General features: G+C 42.6%; 1 protein-coding gene across 1 annotated transcript in view; it reads right to left on the reverse strand.

Annotated features, from left to right (window-relative positions):
• LOC110171221 (zinc finger MIZ domain-containing protein 1-like) overlaps positions 1–26,131 on the reverse strand; it is a 234,832-nt gene that overhangs the window by 20,823 nt on the left and 187,878 nt on the right. The window contains 9 exon segments of the mRNA XM_055150416.1: positions 756–924; positions 2,121–2,198; positions 2,427–2,600; positions 2,717–2,989; positions 3,576–3,695; positions 3,697–3,751; positions 3,917–4,113; positions 5,000–5,114; positions 10,059–10,191. Coding sequence (XP_055006391.1) covers positions 756–924; positions 2,121–2,198; positions 2,427–2,600; positions 2,717–2,989; positions 3,576–3,695; positions 3,697–3,751; positions 3,917–4,113; positions 5,000–5,114; positions 10,059–10,191 — 1,314 coding nt within the window.

The raw sequence follows: 26,131 nt of genomic DNA on the forward strand, positions 1-26,131 counted from the left end.
ACCTTTAATCACTGGGTTCATTATGACTTTTGTTTCTAATTGGATGTTAAAATATTCAGTTAAATGTATTATGTAAAGCTCAAAATCAGCAGCTACCTCTTAGGGCTTCACAGGATCATTGATTTAACCAAGAGAAAGTTAGAAAATCAAATCAGTCAATAACAAACAAGCAGATTAACCAATATTCACAGAGAACAAACAAATGGATAACTGTCCCAGAGCGCCTCCTTCTCAGCAAAGAATAAAAAAAGAAAAAACTGTGGTGAAAAACAAAAAGTTAATTATCTCTACTAAGGCACTAGTTCCATCTCGCAATTGTATTTGTTTTATATTGTGTCGAGTATTTTGAAAAACTGTGTATATTATAAATTGTACAAGTATTTGGACTGAACACCTCAGCATTAATTTTGATAAATTAGCAGCAAATTAACATCAAATTTCGTATTTCTGCACAAGATTCATTTGGGGAAACAGCCAAAATATGAACATTAGTAACATATGAAAATGAAACAAAACACAAGTTATGTTTTCAATAAATCTACTGTAAATAAAAGTATCTGTTTCTCAAAATAGTACAAAATTGTCACTGCTTTATCATAACTCATATAAAACAAATGACCTGTTAAACTCAAATCTACTCTGATCCATTTATTATTATTGTATTTCAGCTCAATGTGTCAGATTGTGTCTTGAGGATAAATAAGTTATACTAATTTGAATATAATCATTATTGTGTGTTGTGTTGAGGTGCTGACCTGGAGGGGGCGGTAGTGAGTTGATGTTTGGTTTGATGTCTGCGGGAAAAGGTGGTTTGACGTCCGGGTTTGGGGACAGGTACGGAGGGATGCCGCTGCCCGGGGTCATGGGCGGAGTCGGGTTTCCTGGGACTGGAGAGTGGGGGTAGTTCCCGACCGGCCGCGGAGGCTGAAACACAAAAAATATTACAATTTAAAAAAAACTTAAAGCAGAACTGTTACGCAAAATCGACTTTTCTGAGCTTTTAAACAGTGCTGTAGTTGTTTCTCCTCACCATTTACTCACTCAAAGTTGTATTTGGAGTCATTCATCTATATCTGAGTAATCTTTAATCGCTGATTTTCAAGTCTTAGTTCTTTTATCAAGCCGTTTTAGATCTAAATTGTGACTTAAAATGTCCAAATAATACATAACATTATGATCTAAAGGTGTCACAGATTTTAACTTTCTAACTTCTTTAAAATCAGTAAAAGTTTTAATGGTTAAATGAATTGGTTTAATTAAAGGCCCATTGTCTTTTCTGGTAGGGGTCAATCATGTCCTTGTCTCCATGGAGATGTTATTGCTTTGCCAGGGATGCTCCACAGTATGGCATTAAACTTATCTATCTTGCATTTACGTTTTAATGATGAAATGTATTGGCTTTAATAAAAGTGCACTGTGTAACGCAGGGGTGCCCACAGTTTTTCAGCGTGTGAGCTACTTATAAAATGACCAAGTCAAAATGATCTGCCTATTACAAAGCCAAACAAACTGAACTGCACTGAAACACTGAACCTCTTCTTTAAGAGAATGTCCACTGGCACTTTACACAAAACTGAAGAAAGTGAATAAAGTGTACTCTCTGCACATTTACCGAATGCACGTTGTGACAAATACAGATGCATTTGAGCACTTTTATTAGGTAAACTTTAGCCACAAGTCACGGCAGATCTGTTCTGTGCCAACACTGTTACATAAATTTAGATTAGATTTTACTTGGCCTCTTCTATCAGCATTGAGGAGGGAGCTGATGTGTGTTATACGCTGACGTGAGGCAGGTGGACAGGTAGGATGTTTTAAAAAGTTTAACCTGCCCTGTGATACTTACTGGTATGCGAGGGCATATGCTGCTGCGGACAAGCTGCGCTCTGGGGGCGCGTGTGGCTCCAGACGAGTGCTGCAGAGTGAAGCCCCCACGAACCTGCTCACCAGTACAAGACTGTAAAAAAACAGTCTTGAGACCGTCACCGGTCTTGAGCACTACGACACTGCGATCTACCCACACTACCTTGGCGATCGACGTTTTGGGCACCCCTGATGTAACGTCCACCAGAAAAGTGACACAGTGCGGCTTTAATTTAGTATTACATAAGTGAACATACCCCATTCATGTTGCCCTGGTTGAACTGGTTGTATCCGCTCCCAGAGAAGTTAGTGGTTTGGCCGTTGAATGGAGGCTCCTGCTGTAAAAGAAATTATTTTAAAGTTATTAGAATATTGTTAAAAGGGCCCATATCACACTATTTTCTAATAATATAATGTTGTTTCCTCATCACAAACAGACCTGGAGTTGTGTTCTGTTTCATTCGCACAAGTTTAACACACAAACCTCAAAAAAACACAAACCTCCAGATATGTTTTTGATGTAGTGCCGCATCATAACATGGCCAAAAACCTGGTGCACATACCTTGTAGTACTGCCCCATGCCTGGATTGGGAGGGGGGTACTGTCCTTGCATAGGCTGCCCCGGGTGCCTCTGTGGGGGGTAGTTTGGAGAGGGCAGGGGCCTGGAGGAGCTGTACTGGTTCTGCTGGTTTGGGAACTGTCCGTTTGGTCCGTACTGCTGACCACCGTAGTTTGGCTGAGGAGAGACAAAAATATCACGTGAATTATTTGAATGTTACAGATAAGTCACAATTTCAAGACTTGATTGTTCAGTTCTTAAAATAAACACATCAACTCGAAGTCTCCTCTCACCTCTCCAGGGTACGGCCTCTTCATCCCCTGCATGCCCATCCCCTGTGGCCGGGGGGCGCTGTAGTTCTGCTGGGGCATCCTCTGTCCGCCGTAGGGCCCCATGCTCTGGCCCCGGGTCTGGTTCATGCTCATGGGAGGAGGGCCGCTCATGTTGGGGTTCATCCCGGGACCCTGCATGTTCCCTGGGTGAGAGGGTGGCCCGCGGGGGGCGCTCTGGGGCATGAACTGTCCGTTATAGCCCTGGTTTGGCCCCATCTGGAACGACGAGCTCATCTGAAGACACAAGTGTTAGACTCAGATTCTTGAATGTGAAGGAGTTACAGTTTCAGAGAGAATTCACTTTAGTCTCAGTTAAAGGAACAGTTTGGAATTTTGGATACAGGGCCTCATTTCCTAGTGAGCCAGAGTGTTGGAGACGTGTGGAGACACTTTTTAAAAAAATATTCCATAACCTAACCTTGCATTTGAAGGATTTATGTCTGAGCAGCAGACTGATAGAAAGCTTGGCGGACTAATCTATGAGAAAATAGTCCCTCAACATGTGACAATTCATGCGATGCAAGGTTAGTTTTATTTCAAACATTATTCTATCAACACAGACATTTACATTGGACAGTCTGGTGTAATAATAGATTTTCTTCTGGTGTTTTGTGGAGTGGGTTAGACTGTTTTTAGTGTCAGGAAAACTATGACCATTGACATGCACTAGTCTAACACCAGTGACCTCTGCAAATACAAGGACTGGATGGAATATTTAAAAAAGTGTCTCCACACGTCTCCAACACTCTGGATCACGAGGAAATGAAAATTCCGAACTGTTCGTTTAAACTGTCTTTTGTGTGTGCGTGTGTGTCCGTACCGGTCCGTACTGATGGCTCAGCTCCTTATTCTGCGTCTCTTGCAGCGCGGCAACAGTTGCGGTGGCGGTGGCGGTTGCCGTGGCAGCAGCGGCGGCGACAGCAGCAGCAGCTGCCGCGGCCTGCCGGCTGAGGATGTCCCAGAGCTGGAGGGCCAGGGGCAGGTCCACCGGGGTAACTGAGAGACAGAGGGCAGATACATTAGACAGGCCAGGATAAACAGGTACAGCTCAAATTGTGCTTCAAATGTAAAGGATTTGGCATGAAAGATTTATGATCTGTGTTGACTTAAGTGGACCACCTGGCCCTTCATAAATCATAAATGCATCGGTATTTCTCTCACCTGCCGTTGAAGCCCCCTCCTGTGTTATAATGGGGTCTCCCGTACACTCCCTGCTGCATGTAGCCCTGACCAGAGCCTTTGTTAAACTGCTGCTGAGGTCCAGAGAACGGAGCCGAGTTCATCCCTGGACTGGACCCAGCGCCCATGGGTGCTCCAGGCGGGAGGGTGGGCGTGTGGGCCATTGGGTTCCCCAGCACCTGACAAGACAAGGTAACAGTTAAAGTTATGTCCATCCATCCATTTTCTTCCACTTTATCCGGGGCCGGGTGGTGGGGACAGCAGTCTGAGCAGGGACTCCCAGACTTCCCCCTCCACACACACGTCCTCCAGCTCTTCCGGGGGAATCCCGAGGTGTTCCCAGGCCAGCCGAGAGACATAGTCCCTCCAGCGTGTTCTGGGTTTTCCCTGGGACCTCCTCCTGGTGGGACATGCCTGGAACAATTCCCCAGGGAGGCATCCAGGAGGCATCAGAACAGATGCCGGAGCCTCAGCTGCTTCGCTTGACATGGAGGAGCAGCGGCTCTACTCTGAGCTCCTCCTGTGTGACTGAGCTCCTCACGCTATCTCTAAGGGAGCGTGCCCAGCCACCCCACTGAGGAAACTAATTTGGACCGCTTGTATCCGTGAGCTCGTCCTTTTCGGTCATTACCCAAAGTTCATGACCATAGGTGAGCGGAGGAACGAAGATTGACCCGTAAATCGAGAGCTTTGTCTTAAAACTATGTCTTAAAATTTATGTATTAAGTTGTATTTTCTTCCTGTAAATACACAGTTATGTAGATATTAACATGAAAACTACCACTTCGTGACATCACAAGGTGGATCAGAGCCTTTTGAGAGCCTTTAAAGATGTAGACAGACTAATAATAACACAGTAACAACATTATAACATGACTTAAAATGTTTGAACTGTGTATTTTCTAATAGGTAACTAAAGCAGGATTAATGTGACTAGATTCGTAAGTAATTCAGAGAGAGCGTGGACTAAATTACTTCTGTGTGCGGCTCTACAGTCACACTAACACAACGGAAAAGCGGCTATAAGGTGTCTTGCTCAGTGACACAATGGCAGTAGAGTCTTACCTGGCTCTGGGAGGTGTTGGTGACGCCCCAAACTGTAGTGACCACAGACAGAGACCCGGGCGGCTGAGACGGCGTCGGCTGCCACGGACCAGAGTCGTACGGGAACTGTCCATCACTGAGAGACGGAAAAGAGAGGAAAAAGAGGAGAGAAAGAGTGAGGAAGGAGAGAGAGAGGAAGAGAGATAGAAGAAGAGAGAGAAAGATATGGAGATAGAGAATGAAGACGAGAAAAATACAGAGACAAAGCGAGAGAAGGAGAGAGAATTAAGACAGAAAGAAAGAAAGAGGAGGCGCAGAGAAGAAGAGAGAGACAAAAACAGAGACAGAGGGAGAAAGGAAACAGTCTTTATGTAAGGAAAAACACATGGACAAATATTGACTCTGCTCTGGCTCTTTGTGTTTGCCAAAGGATGGTGAAAGTGCAGGTTTACCTTTCACAATAAAAGCCTTCACTGACTTCACAACATTTCAAAACAAGAGTATGTAGTCTGAGCTCTTAAATGTTACGACAATAAACAAAAAACTGAACCTGTGTAGCCAGAGCTTTAACCTGCAGATAGAGACACATCCACAACACAAGTTTGTCTCATTCTCAGTTTATGGACAGACTCATGTGAAAACTCAGACCAAGAGACCTGCACCCGTGGGACCCGACGCAAAACAGTGCGGTGCGGGACACATTTTGAAAGCTCATTGCGGGTGCGGGCGGGAGCGGGACTGCACAACGAGTGAGCAAACGCAACTAAATATGAGTGTAAAGTAAAATAAACAAATGATTAATGTGCCTATCATTCGTCATTTGTGCTGGATATTTTATTTGGCATTAATAAAAACATTTTAAGCAGCCTGAACTTGCGGATGTGGTCTAATCTCGCGCACATTGTAGACGATTCCTTTCCGCTTCTCCATGTTTTGATAGAGTTTAAGAAAGCGAACGACCACATCTTGCGGGATTTGCGGGTGGGAGTAGGACAAAATATCGCAGATGCGGGCGGGAACGGGACTGAAAAAGCCCTACCTCCCACTGGCAGAGTTCGAAAAAGCGATCCATGCTTTCGTGACATCATGTCTGGACTGTTTGTAATTCTTTGTATGTAGGGTTAGACCAGGGCTCCCTGCAGGGCTTACAACACGTCCAGAACGCTGCTGCTCGTCTGCTCACAAATACTAAAAAACGTGAAGTTACGACGAGTTACTGCAGCCCTGTACTCCGCCCAGAGCCCTGAGATCAGCCGACCAGCTCCTGTTGGTCGAGCCCAAAACTTGGCTTAAGACGAGAGGTGACAGAAGCTTTTTCTGTGGCAGCGTCCAGACTATGGAACAGCCTTCCTCTTGCTGTCAGATCCTCACAGTTTAAGGCGAGACTGAAAACTCACCTCTTCTCCCTGGCATTTAGTACGAGTTAGTCAGGTTATCTTGCTGTTTTGTTTTTATTGTAGTTTTAACATGTTTTCTGTATATATGTATATGTAACTGTTTCTTCTATATTGTTGACTTGTATGTGAAGCACTTTGGTCAACTGAAGTTGTTTTAAATGTGCTGTAGAAATAAACTTGAATTGAATAAGTATGTCTTAGATCACAGAGCACTACACACACTTTATTGTTCACTGGTTTTACCATATTTAACATACTGTGCAGAAATTTGGGGCAATAACTATAAAACTGCAATAGAACCATTGATAAAACTTTAAAAAAAAGCAATAAGAATTATTTATAATGTCAAATTTCATGACCACACTAATCCACTGTTTATTCATGCCAAATTACTCAAACTGAACGATTTGATTCTGTACCAAACTGCACAAGTCATGTATAAAGCTAAAAATAAGCACTTACCAAAAAATCTTCAACTACTTTTTTGTGAAAGGGAAACAAACTATAACTTAATGAGGCGTTTTGAATTTTAAATTGCCTCGTGCTCGAACGACAAGAAAAAGTTTTTGTGTCTCTGTTTGTGGTGTGAAATTATGGAACAACTTGAAAATAGAATTAAAACTTTGTTCGAATATACATGTATTCAAAAGGGCAATTAAAAAATTAATTATTATTTCAAAATACTGTGCGGAAGAAATGAGTGCTTAGGGTATATGTGTGCATGCATATGTATGTGTATGTATATGGGTGTATATATGTATATATATATATAGGTATGCATGGGTATGTGATGTGTATGTAGGTATGTATATATTATATCTGTGTATATGATGTGTACTATATCTGTGTACATAATATACATATATTTGTTGTTGTCTGTTAGATTGTAATGCAATGGAGGTACTGTGCAATTATTGCTTATAATGTACAGGAAATGAGACGTCTGTATTTGTTCTTCGTTAATTTGGGACTGTAGAAAAAAGGGGTGGGGTTAAATAAGTATTTACTTCCTCCCACTCCTTTTTCGGACACAAGGAAAATTCTGCGTAACATTTATTTTGCCTGTTATTATAGAATAGAAATAGTTACTTTTTGTGTTATATCTATGTATTTACGTTTTTGTCTTTTTTTTTATTATTTAGTTTTTTGTTTTTGTTTTTTAATTTATGTTCTATGTATTACTGTCCGAAATAAATAAACATAATAATAATATAATAGAAAATTCTGTCCTGCGCAGGCCTCTACTCAGAACCTCCAAACTTCACTCACTGAGCTGGAGCAGGTGCTAGGGGTTTGAAACTGGCAACCCAAATGAGAGAGTCACGTGAGGCTCATTCTGCTTTCCGACTGGATAATCGTCATGAGAACCACAAACCAGGAAGACGTTCGGAAACACGCGATGAAAACTTCCGGTGTAGTTCCCGACACTGGGCTCCCTGACCGACTGTGATCAAACCCACTGAAGTAAACGTGATCAGCGGTAAAATGAAGACTGCAGACGTATGTGCTGTTTGGAAACATCTGGAATTTGAGTTTTGTGTCAGCGGGAAAGTGATGAAAACTGAGGTATGGTTGTAATAGTTGATTAGTCGCACATAACGGAAAACTACAATGACACGGAGATGAAGAAAACTGGGACATTTTCTCTTTTTTTTTTTAAATTTTGAACCTGCCGGAAGTTGTCGTTGCATGTTTCCAAACGTCTTCCTGGTTTGCAGTGTTGGGAAGGTGACTTTTAAAATGTATTCCCCTACAGATTACAGATTACACACCCCAAAATGTAGTTTGTAACGTAATCCATTAAATTACTTAAAGTGAGTAATGTAATCTGAATACTTTGGATTACTTGATTTGCTGTAGAGAAGCAAAGACTTGGATATCGTAACATAAAAAATTTTGTCTGCTAAAAGAAAATAAAAACCCCAGACTTTACTTAACCAAATTAAAAATATTACTGATACAAGGAGGAGGAGATGCGTCCACAGCATGGATTAGTCCTGTTTTAGACCTGGTTTAGTCCTGGTTTAGATTTCCTGGTTTAGTCCTGGTTTAGACCTGGTTTAGACCTGGTTTAGTCCTGTTTTAGACCTGGTTTAGTTTAGACCTGGTTTAGTCCTGGTTTAGACCTGGACCTGGTTTAGTCCTAGTTTCCTGGTTTAGTCCTGGTTTAGACCTGGTTTAGTCCTGGTTTCGACCTGGTTTAGTCCTGATTTAGTCCTGATTTAGACCTGGTTTAGTCCTGGTTTAGTCCTGGTTTAGACCTGGTTTAGATCTGATTTAGTCCTGATTTAGACCTGGTTTAGTGCTGGTTTAGACCTGGTTTTAGTCCTGGTTTAGTCCTGGTTTAGACCTGGTTTAGACCTGGTTTAGTCCTGGTTTAGACTGGTTTAGACCTGGTTTAGTCCTGGTTTAGACCTGGTTTAGTCCTGGTTTAGACCTGGTTTAGTCCTGGTTTAGACCTGGTTTACCTGGTTTAGTCCTGGTTTAGTCCTGGTTTAGATCTAGTTTAGATCTAGTTTAGACCTGAGGATACAGCCTGAAATGAGAAAACAGGAAAATCCCGCCCTGTAATCCATTTATTTCAACAAAGTAACTGTAATCCAATTACCACTCACTGAAACAGTAACTGTAACTGAATACAGTTACTCATAATTTATACTCTGATTACGTAACTCCAGTACATGTAATCTGTTACTCCCCAACACTGCTGGTTTGTGACGTTACAACAAACACCTTGGCCATCATCTCCCGTGTTTTTGTAATTAAGTGTAAATCAGAATTAGACGTGTCAGTAAAAGCTCGATTTGATTTGAACATGTCCACACTGATAAGTCATGTTTATGAAATTTGAAATAATAATTGTACATATCCTCTGTTTAAATACTTCTCATGAATTCTCTAGTCCAGGAGTATCAAACTCATTTTGGTCCGGGGGCCGTATCCAACTGATCCCAAAGGGGCCGGATCAGAAAACTCATGTCATATAAACCCCAAAAATAACAATAAGTTCAAATATTTGTGCAGAGAAACACAAATCTATTACAGAAATCTTTTTTAATTGATGAACTCTTTCTTTTACAAAATATTATAATATTATGAACAACCTGAAACTTGAAGAAAAATACAATTTCAACACAATGTTTTAACATGAACTTGTTTAAAATTAACTTGTAGAAATAGGAATAAGTAAATTTCTGTTGTAAAATCCTGCACTCGGCTCCACTTTTCTCATGTTGGACATTTTTCTGATGAGGGTGTCACGGTCAACAGTCAAAACGATCGTCCTTTAAGAGCGTTTGGAAAGAGACAAGTCTTCATTTGTGCTGCTCTGGTGGGAGGGGCCACGTACAGAGACGCTGGAGACGCTGCTGTGATGAACACCACAGAAAATTAACAATATTTTAATAAAAAATATAATTAAAATATTTTAGTAAAAAATCAGACGAGGGCCACATTAAAGGTCTTGGAGGGCCTGATCTGGCCCCCGGGCCACAGGTTTGACACCTGCGCTCTAAGTTGTTGAACCCTGAAGTTTTGTGTGTTTATGAGGTGGTTGGGTTGTATGCAGTTCAATTAAAGGTGCAATCTGTAACTTTTCCGTAAGGGGGGGGGGCAGCACCTACTTGTCTCCATGGGTGTAATGTTCCGCGGTATGGCATTAATGTGGTGGTACAGACACTCACCCGTGGGACAGGCCCTGCTTCATGGAGCTCATGGGCGGCTGCATGGGGCCTTTCTGCGGCTCGTTCTGTCGGTTCTTCTGGTGACGGAGGAGAAGAAGACGACCCAGCTCCTCACACCAGGAAGACAGGAGAGCTAAAAAAGAGAGAGAGAGGAGGTATGCCGTCATTTTTGGTGGAAAAAATTAAAAGATTGCCGCACAAATAGTAGTACAGACTCGTAAGTGTCTTTGTTGCTATGTCATGTTTTGGCCACTAGAGGTCACTCAAGCGCTTCCCTGTATCAGACCTCGATCGGTTGGATGGACCACAGCAGTCCTCAGTCCACATTATTCACATCATCAGCATCATTTTACAGAAAACAGGTCTAACCAGGATCTAGACCAGGTCTAAACCAGGACTAAAGCATGTGTAACTAAGGTCTACATCAGGACTAAACCAGGACTAAACCAAGACTAACGCAGGTGTAACCAAGGACTAAACCAGGTCTAATCCAGGTCTACACCAGGCCTACATCAGCACTAAACCAGGACTAAAGGAGGACTAAAGCAGGTGTAACCAAGGACTAACCAAGGACTAACCCAGGTCTAACCCAGGTCTACATCAGGACTAAACCAGGACTAAACAAAAACAAAAGCAGGACTAAAGCAGCTTTAATCAAGGACTAAAGCAGGTCTAACCCAGGTCTACACCAGGTCTACACCAGGTCTAAATCAGGACTAAACAAAGACTAAAGCAGGACTAAAGCAGGTGTAACCAAGAACTAAACCAGGTCTAACCCAAGTCTACATCAATTCTACATCAGGACTAAAACAGGACTAAAACGGAATTAAAGCAGGTGTAAGCAAGGACTAAACCAGGACTACATCAGGTCTACATCAGGATTAAACCAGGACTAAACCAAGACAAACAGCAGGACTAAAGTACCAAGAACTAACCCAGGTCTATACCAGGTCTACATCAAGACCAAACAGGGACTAAACAAAGACTAAAGCAGGACTCAATCAGGATTAAAGCAGGTGTAACCAAGGACTAACCCAGGTCTATACCAGGTCTACACCAGGACTGAACCAGGACTGAACCAGGACTAAACCAAGGCTAAAGCAGGACTAAAGCGCCAAGGAACTAACCCAGGTCTAAAGCACCTAGAACTAACCAGGTTTATACCAGGTCTACATCAGCACTAAACCAGGACTAAAGCAGGACTAAAGCAGGTGTAACCAAGGACTAAACCAGGTCTAACGTAGGTCTAAACCAGGTCTACATCAGGACTAAACCAAGACAAAAGCATGACTAAAGCAGGTGTAGGAAAAAAACAAATGTAACCCAGGTCTAACCCAGGACTAAACCAGGACTAAACCAGGTCTTAAGCACCTCTGAAAAGAAACTCTGACCCTGATGATTTTAAAACCATCACAGTTTCTCTTTCACATTATAACTGTTTCAAAAGTCAGATGCTGAAAGAGAATGTGGAGGATTTCGGTAAAACTACAGAAACAACACCACTGCTCTAACCCTGCCTCGATCTCTCCTTTTAAGAGTATTTCTAGAAAAAAAAGCGTATTTGAAGTCACACAAACTCTGCCCGTCTCTGCAGCTTCGTGATTTGAACACAGGTCACATCGGCCGCTCAAAAGCAAAGCTGCGCAGAATACAAAAGACAGAGTACAGATGGAGCCTCCCCACTGTCCCCGTCCCTCGCTCTGACACCGATTTGTACAGAGAAGCGTCTAAGGCTGAAACACGCTGGATTTTTAGTCTTTTTGTTGCCACGGATCTTGACTGGACAGGTGCCAAAAACAGAACACAAGCCGAGGGACAAGTTACGCACAAGGACGCCTTTTTTTTTCTGTCAGTTTAAACGTGAATTGCGAAACTTTTCTGCTACAGTTTCCGTCATAAATGATTTTCTTGGTTGAGACTAAACCAGACCAAGTTGCAGGTCAGATCTGTGGAGAGGCGACCCCGCTCACAGTCAGAATAAAACGCTTTAAAATTTACCGTATTTTTTGGACTATAAAGCGCACCGGATTATAAGGCGCAATATCAATAATGTTGATTTCTCTCGTCTGTTTTCATACTAAGTCGCACCGGATTATAAGAAGCATTGAGTGAAACAAACGGACGACACTTGAGACTGATCCTTTCATCCAGGTGTCTACGATCCATCGGCAGATCGTGGCGTAATTCGCCCGGCGTTGCCTCTCTGTCTTGGTGAATGTGGATTATGAATGTGAATGTGGTGATTTAAGTTTGTTTTTTTATTTCCTACGAGGACGACTCAAATATACACTGAGTAATAATATGTTTAATGCAGCTTTGCACACATTTGTTTACGTTTTACAGAAACCCAAGACATGCTACAGGTCTCCAGATAGAACAGTTAATAGCTAAGGTCAGTTAAATTCAATCAATCAATGAATCTGTCCAGGGACGACAGGTGGAAATCAGCATTGGTGCTACAACCTGATGTACAATGCATCTCTCCGGTAAAGTTTAATGTAAAAATGGTGCGCTGTCCCTGTCTCATTAAAATAAATAAATAAAACACAATGAAACTTAAAACCACATGGCTCATTTGCATGCGGTTCAGCTTCCGTCGGACTAAAGGACACGACTCACTTACTCCTCCTGACTACAGCAGCCGTAACGCTCTGACAATCCATCAAACGGTGCGGCTTCGTAGCTTACCAAAGTCGTACTAAAACATTTTGACAGATTTTTGAGCGCCGTGTACCACATAAAATCAGTTCGAGGTCAATGAGCACAACCAGAATTAATACATAAGGCGCATTGTAGATTTGTCTGAAGTCTGAAAAATATGGTAGATGCAGAAAGCAAACATGGGCCACCTGCTTGTTTCCATTGACGTGTTACTGCCTTGCCTAGAATGTTCCACAGTATGGCATTAAACGTATCCGTCGTCATGAAATCAAGGAAGCAGTTCAAGTTGTTTGTGTCTGGCGTTTGCTTTCTTAAGGTTCTCACCCAACAATATATTTAGAATTAAAGATCTATGCTCAATATCTCTCGGTCTCATTTTCTCTCCTCAATTGAACTATAAGAAATTAAAGGTGCTGTATCTGATTTTTACGGTCTTAAAAATGTAAAAAAAAAAAAAAACAGAATTAATTCATTTTAAACAGTTTGAAGTGTTCCAACATTGAGCTTCTGAGCGCTTGTCACAACTTTCAGAGACCACAGTGGAGTTTTGCCTTCACGGTAACGCCAACAACAATAACAACTAGCAAGCTAACAGCACAATTCCTGGTTCGTAGACAGTAAAACGCTTTATAATCAGACGCAGATCGCTCACAACGGTCTTAATGTGATTCCCAGAGCTGTTTTTAATCTGCACTGGGACAAAAAAAAAAAAAAACGATACAAAAATACTGTATATTTACGACTTTATTACGCATTTCACAGGTCAGTAATTTTGGCAGTTCTTGTTGAAATAACCTCAAATTTTATGTGTAATGTTTTATTTTTGTTGTGTTTTCAGGTTGAGCTGTTCACTCCCAAAGAGAAGTCATTTTGCGTTTTAGAATCTACTCGCACAAATACACACAAATTGCTTTTTAATTTTTTGGTACCAAGCCCCAATTTGTTTGATATTTGTTGAAGTTTTTTCAAATTTTTCATTGAAGGTTGCACAGTCTTGGGTGACACAAAATGACTTTGGGAGTGAACGGCTCAACCTGAAAACACAACAAAAATCAAACTTTAAATATAAAATTTTGATCTGTTTCTGTACATTCTGTGAAAATTTGAGGCTATTTCAACAAGAATTGGTAAAATTATTGACCTGAAAATTTATGTCAGATTTTTTGGGACACCATATATCGAGTAGAAGTTTTAGTAAATTCCCTTATTACATGAAAGAATGGTGTAAAGTCCTCTGAAGTTTGCCTGACCTCATTTTCCGGGGCTCAGCTGTTGCTCCTGGTGGTCAGGAGGCCTACAGGGGGCAGTATGGTGCAGCGTCCCCAGTACAAAGCCCACAGGACGGATGATAAACGACATGGAGCGGTTCTCTGACAGGATTCCAATTCTCCGGCCAATCGCAGCGCTGCGATTCCCGGGGTCTACGCTCTGACACGCAGGGGTGGGCCAAACGCATGATTAAAAACTGTCTCCACGGTTAAACATGACAGGAAAGGTCTCGCCAAAACTGAAGGGTGGGCTGCCTGAGGTTTTTTGGTGGGAAAATTTTGACTTTTGGTGTTTTGCTGAGAGACATTTCCTGATTTTTCCCTTGTATTTGAGCACAGTTTCCTTTTCCCAGGACAGATATGTTTTATAAACAAATCTTGAGGTCAAAAAAAAAAAAGTCAGCTGTGCACTGTCTACACCTCATTATACAATAAGAAATGGGACGAGACAACATTTCCACGAGACTGGGTCCAGGAGAAAGAGACAAGACAAGATTTTAAGACACATAAATACATTTCAAATTTTGGTCTCACAATTTTTTATTTATTTGATTTTATTGATTGATTTTTGTTCTTGAACTGCTTTTTGGAACTGTTAAGTAAAATACGAAAAACATTAGACGCAACCTAGTGCCTCCGCTCAGTTTCATTTCTCTCCAGTGACTATGTCAGGAATCAGAATACACTAGACCAGACATGTCAAACTCAGGCCTGGGGGCCAAATTTGGCTCGTGAAATAATTATATTTGGCCCACGAGATCATATCAAATATATATTAGAGCTGAACCACCAGCTACAGATCGACTATAGAGACATTATTTATTTAAAATGTTATTGTTATTTTATATTTTGCTTGTTCTGGATTCAATGTTTAAGCAAAAATATTATTAAACATTTATTTTAATAAGAAAAGGTTTTACATTACACATCTCAAAAGAAGAGAAAACATGCAGATGTTGTTGAAATTTTTCAATAAATAAATAGTTTGGCCCACGACTTAGTCCCAGTTTTTAATTTTGGCCTCTGTCAGTTTGAGTTTGACACTAGACAGTTTGCAAAAACCCCAGAAGTGCAAGTCCAGGCACCAGCCAATCAGCGAAGAGACATACATTCTGTGTTGGCAACGATTCCCGAGATCAAGGATTTAAAACGGGAAAAAAAGAGAATGTTTGGTGAATTTTATCAAGGGGAAAGATGTTATTGTCCTTCTTCCTACGGGATTTGGGAAACCAGTCATGACGCATTACATACAAACAGCAGCAACTGGTTAAATAAAAAAATACCTGCCTACTGTCGAGCGAACGAATCCTAATGCTGCGAGGTCAGACAGTTTGTACAAAGTGAAACCGGCTCATGAATCAGGCTACCTTGTCCCAGCAGATTTATCCAAAACCACTGATGTATCCCAGTTTTATCCAAGAAATGTCCCTATTTTTGACCAATCTGATCCCTGCCAGCAGTAAAGAGACACACAAGTTGTCCTTTGTTTTGGTAAAATCCAGAAAAGCTGCTTATAAACTATCAAAACACAAAGAAAATGTGAATATACTGACTCACGTTCGATGTTCGTCATGAATTGTTTCCTTAATTACGCACTCGTTTCACAAATTTATTAATACTAACCACCAAAAAAACAGGGATATCTCAGTTTTTTACTTTGAAATTCAAAATACAGAATCTCCAAAACTACCAGCTGATGTAAAACCAGTAACAATTCCACTTTCTACGACCCGCTGATGTTAAATGTTGCGTAATTCGAGAGGCGTCTCAAGCCGACACGCCTCAGGTTCGGTTTCTCTGGGAGCCGTATTCAAACCTCGTCTGTCTGTGTTTCTGAATGGGCCGTCGCCTCCTGTTGGGACAAAGTTAATTAAAATCTGAATTTGTAAGAGTGGCTTGTATCCCCTGGCAACGGAGTGAATACGAGACTAATGAGAAATGGAGTTATTGTGTAAATGCTGTAATGGAAATGGTATAAAGGAGTCAAAAAATTGTTAAAAATAAAATTAAAAGTCTGCTTTGTTCCGTCTGCATCTGATTATTATGCGTTTTATTTACTGTTAGGGCTGAGAGTTGTGGAAAATGCTTATAAAATCATCGTGGTGAATAATTTGGATGCTCAGAATGCAAAAAGGTAAATCAGGAATAACTCTGGACGACGGCAAACTGTTTGAAATTACGATTTTAAGAAAGTAAAAGTGAGGTACAGTTAAAGAGAAGGTGTTTTTTGGAGCTTTCTGCCGTGTTCTAAAGTTGTTTTCTCGTCAAAAACAAATCTGAAGAGGTTTTATGTGTCATTCATGCATGTTTGAGTGATTTAGTGATCTTTCCTAGGGCCTGTTAAAAGCCTCCTTACTGGGACTGAGACCGGGACCAGACTGAGACCAGGACCAGACCGGAACTGAGACGGGGACTGAGATCAGGACCAGACTAGGACTGAAACCGGGACAAGACTGAGACCAGGACCAGGACCAGGACTGAGACCGGGGCGAGACTGAGACCAGGACCGGGACTGAGACCCGGACAAAGACCGAAACTGAAACCGAAAGTCCTGGTTTAGACCTGGTTCAGTCCTGGTTTAGTCCTAGTTCAGTCCTAGTTTAGTCCTGGTTTAGTCCTGGTTCAGTCCTGGTTTAGACCTGGTTTAGACCTGGTTTAGACCTGGTTTCCTGGTTTAGACCTGGTTTCAGTCCTGGTTTAGTCCTGGTTCAGTCCTGGTTTAGACCTGGTTTAGACCTGGTTTAGACCTGGTTCAGTCCTGGTTTAGACCTGGTTTCAGTCACCTGGTTTAGACCTGGTTTAGTCCTGGTTTAGTCCTGGTTCAGTCCTGGTTCTAGTCCTGGTTTAGTCCTGGTCCTGGTTTACCTGGTTTTCCTGGTTTACCTGGTTCAGTCCTGGTTTAGTCCTGGTTTTCAGTCCTGGTTCAGTCCTGGTTTAGACCTGGTTTCACCTGGTTTCAGTCCTGGTTTAGACCTGGTTTAGACCTGGTTCAGTCCTGGTTTAGACCTGGTTCAGTCCTGGTTTAGACCTGGTTTAGACCTGGTTCAGTCCTGGTTTAGACCTGGTTTAGACCTGGTTTCACCTGGTCCTGGTTTAGTCCTGGTTTAGACCTGGTTTAGACCTGGTTTAGACCTGGTTCAGTCCATATGATGCAAAAGTCCTAATGAAGAAAATATATTTTTTTCTTCGTTTTCTTATTTTTGTGTTGATTTTGAAAAACAAATGAACGAATGACACGCTGACTGACGCCGACTGTGTTATGGTGGCGCTCTGAAGGGGGAGTGACCTAGCACGGAGAGCAAAAGGAAGGGAGACTTTAAAAACAACAGCAGATAAAACCTCAACCGAAGTCAAATACTCCCTCTTTAACTCGCTCATCCATCAAAATCACAAAACGTATTTAAAGCCGACTTAATTTCAGGTTTCAGATTCTGGTTTAATCGACGCTGAAGCACGAACATGCATCAGTTTCCTTTTAACCAGCTGGATTATAAATGATCGTCCTCGGCTGAAGCCCGACTGGCACCGTTTCCTCGTTTCCGTGCCCAGATGCCACCGGTGCCAATCTGATAATGGACCAGAAGTGACCGTCCGTTCACTCGGAGACGGTTTTCAGTCATTGTTTTCTATTCGTCTGCTGAAATATTGAAATAATTAGGACAAAGAACGCAACAAATACTGAGAATTTTGAGTTTTTTGGTGGAGCCGTGTTGGGAATATGTCAGAAAAATAAACTGTGGATAAGAAAACATGTTTAGATTTAAAGTTTTAAAGGTTCTATGTTACGTAAAATTGATTCTTGTGAGTTTTAAGTCATGTTATGATGTTGTTACTAGAGATAAACTAAACCAGGTCTAAACCAGGACTAAACCAGGTCTAAACCAGGACTAAACCAGGTCTAAACCAGGACTAAACCAGGACTAAACCAGGACTAAACCAGGCCTAAACCAGGACTAAACCAGGACTAAACCAGGTCTAAACCAGGACTAAACCAGGCCTAAACCAGGACTAAACCAGGCCTAAACCAGGACTAAACCAGGTCTAAACCAGGACTAAACCAGGTCTAAACCAGGACTAAACCAGGACTAAACCAGGACTAAACCAGGTCTAAACCAGGTCTAAACCAGGACTAAACCAGGTCTAAACCAGGTCTAAACCAGGTCTAAACCAGGACTAAACCAGGTCTAAACCAGGACTAAACCTAAACCAGGACCAGGTCTAAACCAGGACTAAACCAGGACTAAACCAGGTCTAAACCAGGACTAAACCAGGTAAACCAGGACTAAACCAGGAACCAGGACTAAACCAGGACTAAACCAGGTCTAAAAACTAAACCAGGACTAAACCAGGTCTAAACCAGGACTAAACCAGGACTAAACCAGGACTAAACCAGGTCTAAACCAGGACTAAACCAGGACTAAAATAGGTATAAACCAGGACTAAACCAGGTCTAAACCAGGTCTAAACCAGGTCTAAACCAGGCCTAAATCAGGACTAAACCAAGTCTAAACCAGGACTAAACCAGGTCTAAACCAGGACTAAACCAGGACTAAACCAGGTCTAAACCAGGACTAAACCAGGACTAAACCAGGTCTAAACCAGGTCTAAACCAGGACTAAACCAGGACTAAACCAGGTCTAAACCAGGACTAAACCAGGACTAAAATAGGTATAAACCAGGACTAAACCAGGAGAAAACCAGGAATAAACCAGGTCTAAACCAGGACTAATCATGGACTTGAAAGAGAAAGAGAGAACCCCGAGCCTGAGGAGCAGGGTGTCCACAAAGTGCGACTGGTGAAGGCTGCTCTTAGCTTCATGGAGCGTGGATTTCTGCACCAGTCTTTCAGCTGTGGTTATCCGATGATCTACGTGGGCGCCCGACAGTCAGACCTGTTGCAGTCCTGGTTTAGTCCTGGTTTAGTCCTGGTTCAGTCCTACTTCAGTCCTGGTTTAGTCCTCCTGATTATGTAGGCATGTGACGTAAACGTGTACACGACCTGAGCAGATCTGACCAGAGTTTTGCGTCTTGGGCAGTGTAGACGTAAACACTACGGCGGAGCAGATTCAACTTTTTCACTCTGGAGGTGGTTTCAGATTTTTGCGTTGTTAAGACCCTAAAACATCATCACTGTCTATTTGAAAGACACTTCTGATAAAATATTCTGTAATTTTTACCCACAAGCGTTCTCGTGTAAACAGGCCCCTATTTTCGACTTTTGGATTTTTGAATTTATAGATTTTTGAGTCTTTTTGTTTATTATTAAAGAACTTCAGCTCCAGTCCTGCATTTTGGGTGTTAAACATGTCTGAATGAAAGAAAAAAACACAACTCCAGGTCTGTTTGTGACGAGGAAACAACATTATAACAGATCAGAAAATAGCAAACTAAGTGACTTTACATTGACCATTTTAAACATTAGAACATTTGCATTTCTTTCACTGCTCCTTCAGATATGACTCCAGTATTTTTGTCTTTTCTTTAAAATTAAATAAAAAAATACAACTTCGAATAATTGATAAAAAAAAAAGTTAAATTTTTCTGTTGTAAGGTCCATCAGATGCTTCTTTTGTCCATGGAGATGTAATTTTTTTTGTCTGGAATGTTTCCCAGTGTGGCATTAAACCTTTCTATCTTCATGGAGACCAAACTAGACCAAGTTACAGGTCAGATCTGTGGAGAGGCGATGCCGCTCACAGTCAGAACACCTGTTTTTGAGGCATTTTTGAGCTCTAAAACCACCTGTAATTGAATAAATAAACGTAAATTTGGGTTGTTTAATGTCACATTGCGGAACATTCCAGGCAGAGCAATGAGCAGGTGACGGACCCAACGGAAAATTTAAGCCTCCTGTGTCTTTCTTTATGTCCCTTCTCTGTGTCTCTGAAGTGTTTGCGTTCTTCAGGCTCTTAGCGCAGACAGACAGACAGACAGGCGGGCGATGTTTTTATGGCCCCGGTTTAGTGCTGCCCCGGCTTAAAGAGGGCCCCCTGCTGGTCACGCGCCTGCACTGTCCCCCGCGTCCATCCGGCGAGCGCTTTGGGGGGATGGGACTGGACAGGGTTTTTACAACGGCTAACGCAGGATGTGTGTGTGTGTGTGTGTGTGTAAGCCGAGACTCGACAAGAAAAGAAGAGAATAAAGATTTATGGTCAAACATCAACGTCTCAATATTACACAAAACTGACTCTTGTGAGCTTTAAGTCCTGTTATAATGTTGTTACCGCATCAAAAACAGACCTGGAGTTGTGTTTTATTTAGGGGTGTCAAATTATCGCGTTAATTGCGATTAATTAATTACAGTCATATTTAGCGCGTTATGTTTTTTAATCGCGTTAATCTCATTTTTAATCTCTAACTTTGGTGTTTCTGTATGCGAGTTGCTTTATTATAAAACCTGTTTTTATGTGTTGTTGGGACAACAACACAAACACACACAAAAAAAAAAAAAACACACCTTCATCATCGTCATTAACCTGAGAACACGCGGACCACGTTTCCTTCCGTAGACACTGCGCGGACATCGCTGTCCTCCCGTGAGCCGCGTGTGGATCGTGTTTTCTCGCGAGCTTCCTCCTGTGCGCCTTTAAACCAGAACTAACACCAAGACTAAAACCAGGACTAAACCAGGTCTAAACCAGAACTAAAACCAGAACTAAAACCAGAACTAAACCAGAACTAAAACCAGAACTAAAACCAGGACTAAACCAGGACTAAACCAGGTCTAAACCAGGTCTAAACCAGGTCTAAACCAGGTCTAAACCAGGACTAAACCAGGACTAAACCAGGACTAACACCAGGACTAAAACCAGGATTAATCCATTCCAGGACTAAACTAGGACTAAAGCAGGTCTAAACCAGGTCTAAACCAGGACTAAAACCAGTGATCTCATATATAAAGCATTTCTCTATCAATAATATTTTTAATATGGTTAAGGAAAGACTGGACTTTTTATTGTCTTTAAGTCGACAAAAGTTATTATGTTCAGATTTCCTCGTCTTTGCTACTTTACAACAAACAGTTTCTTATTCATGGAGACTTGGGCTCAACAGTCAATTTGGAGAGATTTGTTAAACAATAAATGACTTTATAAAGTCACTTTTTTAAATCTATATCAGTCTTTTGATCTGCCACAATAATGTAATAATGAATTTAAATGAAAATACCTCAAATTGAAGGTTTTTCTCAGCAATTTTTAGGTGAGATTAAAATGAGATTAATTAGATTAATTAATTACAGATCATAATTAATTAATCTCTCAAGTTTTTTAATCGCATGACAGCACTAGTTTTATTCACACGTTTTTGAGTAATCTTTTAGTCTGTCTACATCTCCAAAGCTTAAAACGTTCTGTTCCACCTTGTGACATCATTAAGCTGTAGTTTGTTCAGTGGAGAAAAGCGACACCAGGGCTGAAATTATCCAAATAATTCAAGTGAGGGTGTGTGGAGTTAGAAATAAAAGTCTGACTTTTCTTTGTTTACCACGGGGAGCTGTTTAATGTCACACTGTGGAACATTCCAGGCAGAGCAATGACATATCCATAGAAACAAGCAGGTGACGGGAGCTCAACCAAAAAGTTACACAGTGCACGTGTAAGAGCTTTGAATATTCAAGGCCCTCAAAGCGCTTCACATCAAGGAACCTCTCATCCATTTACTCACACCCTCCAGAAACTGACATCTGCCGTTAGCCTGATTCTTCAGCCGGTTTCACTTCATAGAAACCGTCTGACCTCGCAGCATTAGGATTTGTTCGCTCGACAGTAGGCGGGTACTTTTTTATTAAACCAATTGCTACTATTTGGTCGTGACGTATTTAATGCGCCGCTAACGGGGCTAACAGGTATATTAAAGGTTGTATAGAGGATTTTCCAAGGAACGAGAAATCCAGCGACTGTTTGTCCTTTTTCAAATGTTGCGCATGTGTGAAACCACCCCCCCTCCCCCACAGCTCCTACGTAGAAACACCTCCTCCCTCCTCCTCCTTACGCCAGAAACAGGTTTGTTTACAGCCAGTGCTGCACATGACTTGTAAACAACTAACTACAGTGTTGGTTAGACAAGACGGAGAAGTGAGGAGCGGGGGGAGGGGATGCGCGGACATTTCGTGCGCGGACGAGAAGTGAGGAGCAGGGAGAAGAGCGGAGCGGGGAGCGAGGACAGGAGCAGGAAAGGGGTGCAGAGAAGGTTGCGCAGAGATTCCGTGCGAATGAACTAGCTACAACACGCAGCAGCAAGCGGACTCTTTCTTTGCCTTGAAAATTACGTTTTCAGACATAGGATATCGCTTTCGTGTCCTGAAAAACGTTTGTCTAACTCTTGGAAATAAAGTACGTTTTCATAATAAGCAGAAGTGACCTGTCCAGGAGTAATTTGTGGACCAGTGCGTCAGTCTTTAGACCCTGCGTCTGCTTCAGTCGCGCCATCGCTGGAATGAATCTACAAGTATCACCTTAGTTTGGCTTCGCTGCTTTTCCCCTTGTCTTCTTCTTTCAGCGACCTCAAAAACGGACTTTCTTTTGCGGCGAACTGCTCCTGGATTCTTGTCGCCATTGCAACAAACTTTGTGCGAACTGCGAGGAAGATATAGGTCAAAAAAAGCCGCTAAGAACTGTTGCGTTGGTGGAGTAAACAGCGTCTGTGCGTCTTGCGTCTGTGGACTGCGTGACAGTCGTACGTAAACCATGTAATGGCAGCGCGCAGGCAAGTCAGTTACACTAGAAACGTAGGGAGATTGATTGACAGCCTGTCAGCTAACAGATAACGAGGCAGTGTCGTTATCTATTGGCAAATGTTTAGCCCCACCACGTCCAGAGTTGATGAATTTTTATTCTCTTTTTTTTGGTCATCATAATTACAAGGCTACTGCACCTCTATAATCTATCATTGACAATTTGAAACAAAAAAAATCCTCCATACAACCTTTAAGCTTTTCCCAAATCCCGTAGGACAGGGTGACCATATTTTCGTTTGTGAAAACCCAGACACCTTACCGGGGTGGGAGGTGGGGCCTCGACACTGAGCTACAGTCGTCCCTCGATATATCGTGGTTCACCTGTCGCGGTCTTGCTGTTTGGTGGATTTTTTTTTTAGTGCAGTTTTTTTAGTCCTGGTTTAGTCCTGGTTTAGTCTTGGTTCAGTCCGTGGTGTAGGCAGCGCAAAAGTTTGATATAATCTTGGGTTAACGGACGGGTGCGGTCCTGTACTGAGCGAGTGCGGCGTTGTACTGTGGTGTTGTACTGTGGTGTTGTACTGCGCTAAACGAGGGATCACTGTGCTCTCATCTCGCAACCTGTGCACCCGGCCTCCCACTTGTCCTGACCAGGTCATTGTTAAATGTGCATTTGTTTTTTGGCATGTTGCAGACTGACAGACTGTTTGTGTCTGTTCGCTCCTTCTGAGTCACAGAGAGCTACAAGAGCTGTTCAATTTAATGATCCCAATGAACGGTAATGAAAACCTGGACATTTCTATCGCTTAAAAAAAAAACGGACGCCCAGGACAGGACATAAAACACGGACATATCAGGGGAAAAACGAACGTTTGGTCACCCTACTGTAGGAAGACTTTCCCCTCACAACATTCTATTTGTTCCAGCTTTAAATCCTCGATCTTGGGAATCGTTGCCAACACAGAATGTATGACTCTTTGCTGATTGGCTGGTGCCCGAACTCGCACTTCCGGGGTTCTTGTAAACCTTCTAGTGTATTCTGATTCCTGACCTAGTTGCTGGAGAGAAATGAAATTGAGCGGCAGCCTGGATAAGTTACTTATCTGCAAACACTAACTCACCTCGACTTCATAAGGATGCATGGACCTTACCCTTTATGATGCCACCCTGAAGCACTCACACTGACAACTCGGTTTGAATTAAATGAGCTCAGACCCTTTCCTACAGCTGTTGGCACCTCACTAAAAAAAGGAAATGTGAAAATGTTCACTGGTTCTGTCATTTTGAAGAAATGTTTCATTAAACTCAGAAATCATGTGTAATGTCAGACTTACAAGCCAAATACTTTTTCTGATGTAAATATACTGTGGTCCAAAGCAAGAAAGATTATCTGATGAAGCCTTTTTTTGCCGAAACTTTATTTAAAATACCATATTTTCCGGGTTATTAGACATGCTCTTAAGCCTCTAACCCCATCAAAAAACGACAATCCAGAGCACTCGGGTGTCCCAGCACGACAGCGCACGCAAACACACACGGAGCAGACAGCGACCGCAAAGCAAAAAACATCCACAGACACACTCATCACTCCACGGCGACGAGGAACGGAACGGAGGAACGAACCGAAAAAGCGAGCGCAACGTGCCACTTCTAGACACGACTGAACAACTGAGTCACTGCGAACACGCCGACAATCCAGCGATCCCAGACACACCCTCCCTACACGCCACAACTGAACAAAGCCCAGAGTCACCGTGAACCCCACAGACAAACAAAACCACTCACCCATCACACTGTTGTGTTTCATTTAAAGTCCGGTGTGGTTTATTTGTTAAAAAAGTTCAAAAATAGACCATTTAATGACAGTGCGCCTTATAATCCAGAGCGCCTAATAGTGCAGAAAATACGGTAATAAAAGCTTTTGGACATCACCCGTCTGAGTGCGCTATGCATTTTAATCCATGTATCATTCGTTCATTCGTTTTTCAATATAAAAAACAACTGTTTCTTCATTATTTGTCTCTAAAACCAAAATGAAAAAAACAGATAATGATTTGTTTTTTCAGTTTTCTGTTTTTTGTGTTTAAATGAAGAATGGAAAAAATGGATAACGACCGTTTCCTGTTTACGTGACTTCCGTGACTGCGATGCCGGACTTTTGCACCACTGTGTACGGACTGAACCAGGACTGATCCAGGTCCGGGACCAGACCGGGACCAGACCGGGACCAGGGCGGACTCCAAACTTTGACTCCGAGCCTCCGCAGGGTCCGAGCCTCAGCTTCGAGCTCCGGCCCTGCAGTGGGCTCTGAGCCTCCGGTCTGGTCCCGGTCTGTTCTTGGTCTGGTCTTGGTCTCAGTCCCAGTCTGGTCTTGGTCTCAGTCCCAGTCTGTTCTTGGTCTGGTCTTGGTCTGTTCTCGGTCTCAGTCCCAGTCTGGTCTTGGTCTGGTCCCGGTCTGTTCTTGGTCTGGTCTTGGTCTGGTCTTGGTCTCAGTCCCAGTCTGGTCTTGGTCTGGTCTTGGTCTGGTCTCGGTCTCAGTCCCAGTCTGGTCTTGGTCTGGTCCCGGTCTGTTCTTGGTCTGGTCTTGGTCTGGTCTTGGTCTCAGTCTGGTCTCGGTCCCAGTCTGTCTTGGTCTGGTCTGTCTTGGTCTGGTCTTGGTCTTGGTCTCAGTCCCAGTCTGGTCTTGGTCTGGTCTTGGTCTCTCCGGTCTCAGTCCAGTCTGGTCTTGGTCTGGTCCCGGTCTGTTCTTGGTCTGGTCTTGGTCTGGTCTTGGTCTCAGTCCCAGTCTGGTCTTGGTCTGGTCTTGGTCTGTTCTCGGTCTCAGTCCCAGTCTGGTCTTGGTCTGGTCCCGGTCTGTTCTTGGTCTGGTCTTGGTGGTCTGGTCTGGTCTCAGTCCCAGTCTGGTCTGGTCTGGTCTTGGTCTGGTCTGGTCTCAGTCCAGTCTTGGTCTGGTCTGTTCTTGGTCTGGTCTTGGTCTGGTCTTGGTCTCAGTCCCAGTCTGGTCTTGGTCTGGTCTTGGTCTGGTCTCGGTCTCAGTCCCAGTCTGGTCTTGGTCTGGTCCCGGTCTGTTCTTGGTCTGGTCTTGGTCTGGTCTTGGTCTCAGTCCCAGTCTGGTCTTGGTCTGGTCCCGGTCTGTTCTTGGTCTGGTCTTGGTCTGTTCTCGGTCTCAGTCCCAGTCTGGTCTTGGTCTTGGTCTGGTCTCGGTCTCAGTCCTGCTCTGGTCCTGGTCTGGTCCCGGACCTGGATCAGTCCTGGTTCAGTCCGTATGCGGCGCAAAAGTCCGTCATCGCAGTCACTGAAGTCACGTAAACTGGAAACGTCCGTCATCCGTTTTTTCCATTCTTCATTTAAACACAAAATCGAAAACTGAAAAAACAAATCGTTATCTGTTTTTTCATTCTGGTTTTGGAGACAAATAATGAAGAAAAAGTTTTTTTTTTTTCGTTTTCTTATTTTTGGTTTTATATTGA

Source organism: Boleophthalmus pectinirostris, unplaced genomic scaffold (genome assembly GCF_026225935.1).
Source record: "Boleophthalmus pectinirostris isolate CB_2022bp ecotype Guang Dong unplaced genomic scaffold, ASM2622593v1 HiC_scaffold_14, whole genome shotgun sequence".
NCBI lineage: Eukaryota > Metazoa > Chordata > Actinopteri > Gobiiformes > Gobiidae > Boleophthalmus > Boleophthalmus pectinirostris.